Source organism: Apium graveolens, chromosome 6 (assembly GCF_009905375.1).
Source record: "Apium graveolens cultivar Ventura chromosome 6, ASM990537v1, whole genome shotgun sequence".
NCBI classification, from domain to species: domain Eukaryota; kingdom Viridiplantae; phylum Streptophyta; class Magnoliopsida; order Apiales; family Apiaceae; genus Apium; species Apium graveolens.
In genome coordinates, this window is record NC_133652.1 from 87,346,873 (window position 1) to 87,355,408 (window position 8,536).

Sequence of the window (8,536 nt, forward strand, 5' to 3'; positions counted from 1 at the left end):
TACATATGTGGGAGAAATTAAAATTACTAGCAGACCAGTTGTGCGATAATTCAAACAGAACCTATAACCACGAAAATAAATTACTTACGCCATATACGCAGATATCGCAGCTTGTCCAATCATGTCAAACTCTAACAATGCTTTTAAATTCTCATGCAATATATATATTGTCTTCTCAACTCCAAACACATCGGAATCACATGGAATAGGGATCGATTCCCCGCTGGCTTTCATAAATATCGTAACATGTTTGTACAATACCTTGTATTGGCGTGGCACTTTCTTGCTGACCTTGACGTGAGTGAACTCTTGTTGAATTTTATGCACCTCACCCTTGTTCTTTGACTGCGACACATCTCTTTTCTTTTTCTATAAAAAATGAAAGAATATAAGTAGACATTTATTCACCTAATTAACCCCTATTTTTCAACTTTTATACAACTTTAGCAACCAACAAGCACATGTAAATACCACAATTGTCCGTAGGCTGATTAAATTTCGAGGCCATGCCAAGTGTGAACCAACGGCTTCAGGAACATGTTCAATTTCACCAGGTATAGGCACGGGAACTAAAGCATCTGGTTGGATATGTCCATCAACCGACACACGAGCATGTCCAGGCTTCAGGGGCACTCCATGAATCGAAACATTCATTTCATCATCTTCGAAAATAGTACCAAAAGCAACCTTATTTTCGATGCTATCCACCGAAAGCTCATAAATTTGTGGACCCTATAATTGTAAGGAGTAAATTATATAATTACTCTACAATTTGAAGAACCGTATAATTACAATAATATTTGTGAAATATACCTTCATTTCTGATGGAGGGGGTTGATCATAAGCAATACAATCATCATTCACCAATATTTCTTTTGCTTTTGGTTCTCCTTCAACTGGTTGGCAACTTGCTCTCTCCGAAAAATTCGGAGACTGCTGATTAGATCCTGTAAACAATGACTTGAGCTCAACCATTTCCCGCCTTGTTCTTACCAACTCCTCCTGTAGCACTCTATCACGGGCCAACAACTCCTCCTTGGTAATTGCAGGTTTTCTCTCTTTCGGCAGATTAAAGAACATTTTTGGGGTGACAAAACCTCCAACTCCTCGAACCCTGCCTGAATGCTCAGGAGTTCCAAGTGCCGTAGTCAACACATCATCAGTTGCAGATGGTACGAATTCACCCTTCTCCTTCTTTTCGAGTAATTCATCCTAATGCAGATATGAATACACATCAGATCTTAGGGACATATTATGAATAATGAAGGAATAAATAGATTTCTCATTATAATCTGTTTTTCTCGATTAAATGCAGTTTTTTTCATAATTTTTACTTACAATTCTGGCAAATACTGCTTCTTTATCTTCATCAAGTTCCTCATCATCTAGCTTTGACTTTCGAGCCTTTTTCCAAAATATTGCCCGATCTGGTTTCTCCTCGGGCTTTAGTTTGCCTTTCTTTATCTGTTTAAGATGAGAAAAAATTAAAAGGTGCTTTATTTGTTGAAGATGAGAAAAAATTATAGCTAGGTTCTTACTTCATCCTCTTGTAAACCAATGTAACCCTTCCTTGACAAACGATGATGATATTTTCGATTACGCACTCTTTCGCTCTGCAGGGTGCGCAGTTTCTGCATCATACAACGAATAATTATATCCAAGTAAATATTCTAAATCCAAAAAGGGTACACTGGCAAAGAAAATGCATCCATACCAGCCACTTATCACCTGTCCTCTGCGCGATAAATCTCGTCCAAGCTTCTTGACCCACAAACCGATAATTTTTTGGAGGCCTCTTCAGTTTCTTCTTTTTTTCAGCATATGGCATCACGTGTTTAGTTGTTAAATCAGTTTTAAACTGTCTTCACTTCTCTCCTGCAGACTTAAGCACCATAGCCTCACTTTCCGGAGCAACTTTAAATGTACCCTATGGACAATAAAATACACAAGTTTATAAGGCTTAGATAGTAGTACTAAAAATAAGTTGTGTGTGTCAACTATAATTTAATACCTTAATATCAAGCCATAATTTATCTTTCAATTCCCGATCCATATTTGGCCAGCTGTCAATGTCGATAGGAATCATAGTTCTTGCCAGGTGCCCTATGTAGGACTGTAAGGTACACCTAGTATCTCCGACAGGAACTCCAAACTCATTGTATCTGATTTTAAATCTCTTGCCCTGGGCCTTCCTTACCAATACTTTTTTAAGAGAGGAAACACCTCGTGCAGCTCCCAACCTTCTTTTCGCAGAATTAGAATTAGTTGTTGTTTCTTGTTTAGACTGTTGCTTTTCAGTTTGAGGTTCACTTGGTGCTTGTCCATCCTGATCACAGTGCTCTTCAACCTCCTGATCACAATGTTCTTCGACCTCTTTAACTTTTTTAGATTTGCTTTTGTTGGTTCTCTTTTTCTTTGCCATTTTTGTCCTTCACTCTGAATAATAAAACACGAAATAATTAGTCACTGAATAAATGAAACTCTACATGAATTAAAATACATTCAAAATTACATATGCATGAATAAAAATACATTCAAAATTACAACTGGAAAATTTCAAAACAAATACAAAAACAAAATACAAAAAAATTATAAAAGAAAAATTACAAAAGAAAAATGCATTAGTCACTATAATTCATTTACTCAAAAAAATTACAAAGGAAAATTAAATATGCTGATTAAATTATAACAAGCAAAAAGTACAGAGAGCTAAATTAACAGGATCATTTTTTAACCCAAATTCCCTCAACATTAGGCCTAATACTATGCGCAACGTCTTCATTGGTCACATCAGAAGCAGGGATGTTAGAGCAGAAGGGAGGATGTTCCATGATCGTGTCACCCAAATCATCGTCGTTATACAACTCTTGATAGTCTCTAGTTGTGGAAGTTAACACGATCGGCCAAGTAGGATCAACCAGATCTTTAATGTAAAACACCTGGTTGACTTGGTCAACAGAGACATATTTATCCTTCTTATGGCCTTGTCGATTGAAATCCACAAGTGTGAAGCCAAGATCGTCGATCTTTATGCCTTTATCATTCTCTGCCCATTTACACAAGAAGAGTGGAGCTTTGAACTCATGGTAATCCAACTCCCATACTTCCAAGATTATGCCATAAAAGGTCATATCACTCTCAATGGGGTTTAAATCTTTCGCACTGGACACCTGGACTGCCTTAGCAACCACAGAAACTCCACTATTTTGAACAACTCGCGCATCATCTCGGTCTTTCGTAAAGTATCGGACTCCATTGACTGAAAAACCTTGATAAGTTAAAACAGAAAATGATGGTTTTCCAGCGAGCCATCGTATCGTCTCTGAAACAGCATCGGGATTTCCCTTCATTTCACTACTTACCTATACATAATATTATATAATAAAAAAATCCATCAGTTGCAAACTACAACTAACAACTATTTAAGTAGACAATACATAAAACCTACTTTTTTTTAAACCAATCGGCAAATAGCCGATTGAGCTCTCCCATAAGCCAATGAACACTTTTTTTTCCCTCGGTAAATTTCATCCAAATACTCCTTGTGCATTCTGAGAATATGCATAAATATTAGAAATAACCCACAAAAATTACATCTTCAAACAAATAGGACAAGTTAATAAAATAAACGTACACGATATAGGAATACACTTCATCATTGTTTTGAAGGACATGCAGATGAGCCTCATCTCGCTCTTTTTCTTCCACGACCTTTATTATCGCGGCAGATAATGGACCAGATTGCTTGCCTTGCTCAACTGGAATGCCGGCAGTTGTACAAGTCTGGCTCATAAATTCTGTGCAGAATTCTACTGATTCTTCTTTAAGGTAGCTTTCTGCCATACAACCTTCAGGATAATATCGGTTTCGTACGTAGCTTTTTAGCACTTTATTGAATCGTTCGAAGGCATACATCCATCTATAAAATACCGGTCCACATAAACGCACTTCTAGGACCAAGTGGACAATAAGATGTAACATTACATCAAAAAATGATGAAGGGAATATTTTTTCTAGATCGCATAAGGTTATTATTACATCTGACTGCAATTTATCGAGTTTCGAGACATCGACAACTTTGCTGCATAAAGCATTAAAAAAGAAGCACAGTCGTATGATTGTGACCCTAACATTTTTTGGGAGAACGGATCGAATGGCAACAGGGAGGAGTTGTTGGAGAAGGATATGGCAGTCATGGGACTTAAGCCCGTATATCTTCAAATCAGACATGGATACACAATTTTTTATGTTTGATCCATGTCCAGAAGGAAGTTTCATAGACAAGAATGAGTTCAACACTTTCTTTTTTTCAACCTTCGACAAAGTAAAAGGGGAAGGAGGCTGATAGGTCTTCTTTTCTCCTACTTGAGGAGCTAAATCATGTCTAACACCCATATCAATCATATCACGACGTGCCGCCTCACTATCTTTTGACTTTCGCATATTTAATAACATCCCAAGCAGATTATCACACACATTTTTCTCGATGTGCATAACATCGAGACAGTGGCGAACATGATGATATTTCCAATATTCTAACTCAAAGAAAACATATTTTTTCTTCCATGGACATTCCATCTTCTTCGACTTCTTCACCTCTTTTTCAAAACAAAAATCAATTCGTTCCTGACGCGCTAACACTTCTTCTCCGGAAAGGGGTTGACATGCGTTCCCCAACTCTTGTTGTCCGTTAAAGGCCGCCTTCTGCCTCCTATAAGGGTGCTGCCTAGGAAAATAACGGCGATGACCTTGGAAGCACATCTTCCTACTGTGACTTAAATATTTAGCCACAGTATCGTCACCACAAATTGGACAACTCTTATAACCCTTATTCACGCAGCCTGACAAGTTTCCATATGCTGGAAAATCATTTATAGTCCACAATAAAATTACTTTTAGAGTGAAATATGATTTACTATAGGCGTCATAAACGTTTGGTTCACCTTCTTCCCAAAGTTTTTTCAGATCATCAATCAACGGTTGTAAATAAACGTCGATGTTATTTCCCGGCTCATGTGGACCAGGAACTAAAACTGACAACATCATGAACTTCCTTTTCATGCATAACCACGGAGGAAGATTGTACGTTACCAACACTACTGGCCAGCATGTATATCGATTGACTAACCCATTAGTATGCGGGTTGATACCATCCGCTGATAAAGCCAACCTAATATTCCTAGATTCACTACCAAAGGCAGGCCACCGGTAATCTATGTTCCTCCAAGAAGGAGAGTCGGCCGGATGTCGCATCTTGTCATCATTTATTCGCTGATTTGCATGCCAAGTCATGAGTTCAGCAGTAGAGGGAGATTTAAATAACCGTTTAAATCTTGGAATTATAGGAAAATACCACATGACCTTGGCTGGAACATTGACCCTAAGTTGGCCATTCTTCCGTACTTTCCAACGTGACAGCTTGCAATGAGGACACTGAGAAGCATCAGAATGTATGCCCCTATACAGTATACAATCATTGGGACACGAATGAATTTTTATATACACTAGACCTAAATCGGATAAAGTTTTCTTCGCTTCATATGCGTTAGGAGGCAACACATTATCTTTGGGAAGGATCGAGCCAACTGAAGAGAGCAGCTCAGTAAAGGCAGTGTCGCTAATACCAAACCTAGCTTTCCAGTTGTGCAATTTTAACATTGACTCTAACTTTGTGCACTCGCTGCCCTCAAACAACGGTTGTTCCGCATCAACAACAAACCTCTGAAAATCATATGAATCCTTATCGTAATTACCCGAATTAAAAGCCGCTTCACAAACTTCAACAGTTTCTGATGCAACAAAGTACTCAATAGGTTGGTCTGAAGCAGGACGTGTACTACCTATAGAAGACCAAGTACTCCTAGTAGATTTTTCTTCATGCCAAATCCAATTAACATACCCCAAACTAAAACCATGATCGTAGATATATCCCCTTATGATTTTGGTTGAGAGTTTTTTAAAATTCACACATCGACCACATGGACAAGGAATTCTTTTAGGATCTTTACAATTTTCTTCAGCGAAAATTAAGAATTCTTCGACGCCAATTTCAAATTCTAAAGAATCCCTATCTTTCGATATCCACGACTTATCCATAAATGAAAATGTATGACCAGCAATCTAGCAACCTAACCACCAGATGGTCATTTCAACATCAAAGCGCGAATTAATCAATACAAGTGCACATATTCAAGTGCATATAAACAAAACCAAGAAAGTCAACATTGTTTAACTAGCATAATCAACACAAGTGCACATATTCAAGCGCGAATTAATAACAAACATGCCCTTAAAAAATTGAAAGATTTTACACAAATGACAACTAGTACATTCATGGCATCTCATCTATTAAAAGAGAACGATACACTAAATCTGATACATAAACAACAATCCAAATCAAATAATGTATACATAAATAATGACAGATCGGTTACTGGTGAATCCCTTCCTACATAATGTATACAAAAAAAGGAAAAAAGCAAACGAATAAGAATTTCTAACCTCCTTCTTGAAGTAAAATGTGCAGGCACTGTCAAATTCCGAGACTTGATGAGATAATCTGCAAATGGACAAAATCGAATTTAAAAACATACTATTACTTAAAACTTTAAACGGACAAAAATCGGAAGATATCAACCAGAAAAGAAAAATACATGCAAATATCAAACCTAATTGATATATTTAGGCAAACCTAAATATATATACACAAGAACACAAACCTAATTTATGTTAAAAAAATGCAGATTTATGTAAATATATATACATGCATATTTAAAACAACTCAAGAAAAAATATAAAATTAGAGTACAAACCTTATTTGGCTCAATAAATTTCAAAACCTGTTCAAAAAGGAAAAAACCCATTAAAATTTATGAACAAACCCTAATTGAACAAATGTAACCTAATCGAACATACAAACCTAAATGAACAAACATACCTGTTCAGAAATTCGGGTTTCTCGTAGATGGATTTTGATTAACTGATGGTGTTCTTTAATTTGGGGTTTAATTAAAACCTATGTACTTATTATAATCTGATATGGTGTGTGTGTGAGATAGAGAGAGATGGAAGAGAGAGAGGGAGAGAAGCAGAGAGATGGAAGAGAGAGGGAAAGAGAACTAGAGAGAGTGAGCTCAGAGAGAGAGAGAGCAGAGAGAGAGAGTAAGAGAGAGAGCAGAGAGAGTGAGAGAGAGACAGGAAAAATAATTAGGGGGGAGAAACTGGTTTTTTTTGGTTAAGGGGGGGAATATTTGGGGAATAAGGGGGGAAAGTTTCCGTGTTTTTTTTAATTTTTTTTAAGTTAACCATCGACAACGGTTGTAAAATACAACCGATGTCTATAAAACAAAGACATCGGTTATATAGAAAACCGATGTCTAACTAACGTTTTTCATTTTTGAAAAATAAGTATAGACATCGGTTATTTTCTGGACCGATGTCTAAAACAATAAGTAACATCGGTTTTAAAATAACCGATGTCTAAATGAACTTTAACATCGGTCGTCTGAGCAACCGATGTCTAAGGACCGATGTCTAAGGACCGATGTCTATTGACAGAATTATATTTTATGTCAAAACATTACATAACTGTAATATTTTATCAAAATTAAAAATTTTTGTTTATAGCCCAAAATACTCACATGTGTAAAACCTTTAAAAAATCTTGTCTAATGTAGTAGTTATTTCAATATTGTAGACACAATTCTTGGTGAAAATCCATCTAGAGGAGAATAGATAATTATACTGCCACAAATAAAATTTTTAAATAATAATGTGATTAGTCAGATAGTAATAGTAATGAATATTGCTTACTCTATTGTTGTTGTTCCCTACATTTAGTAAGCAATATAGTTACCCTAATATGGTTTTTTAGGCTTCTTTTGGTATTACTGTTGTACACAGGTACAACACTTTTTGCTCAAAAGTTATGACAAAGGTGTTTGGTAACTTCTAAAAGCCCATGTATGGAAAAGTGCTTTTGGTTAAAAAGCATGTCACCCATACTTTTGGAAAAAACTGTTTCACTTTCACCATCTTACCTTCTCAAATATATTATTTTTATATATTATATATCAAAATATGCATAAATTAAAAAAATTACCAAACAATCATCTAATTTTTACATCACTTTATTCACCAGCACTTTCTTTCACAGCACAACAGTTTTAACCAGCACTCCCAAAAGAAACCTCTACTAAGGAAACTTATTCTTATGGAATTAAATGATGTAAATAAATTATTGTTTGCCCCATTAGGGATGAACTTGGGATTTAAATATAATCTAATAGGTATGGAAAGGGGTTTTACTTTTTTAACTACCTGATGAAATTTAACCATTCTCTTTAATGTGAATTATTTTCTCAAACTCTTTGTGTGTCATGAAATTTCCATCGTTTAAATCAAAAAAATTTCATGTTAGAAATAAAGATATTCAAAAAATTAATTAATTATGTGGATTGTTTTAATTACTAAAAAACCAAAAATAATTATCATATATTTAACACACTTTATTTTTTTTATGAATTTGACAAAAAAT

The 8,536-nt window shown here is 35.6% G+C and overlaps 1 protein-coding gene across 1 annotated transcript; it reads right to left on the reverse strand.

Annotated features, from left to right (window-relative positions):
• Nucleotides 1-2,723: 2,723 nt before the first annotated feature.
• Nucleotides 2,724-6,096, reverse strand: LOC141665292 (uncharacterized). Its single transcript, XM_074471272.1, has 3 exons — nucleotides 3,635-6,096; nucleotides 3,461-3,551; nucleotides 2,724-3,362 (listed from the first exon to the last, which is right to left on the reverse strand). Exons 1-3 carry the CDS (start codon nucleotides 6,094-6,096, stop codon nucleotides 2,724-2,726), a joined length of 3,192 nt encoding a protein of 1,063 aa, XP_074327373.1.
• Nucleotides 6,097-8,536: the final 2,440 nt, after the last annotated feature.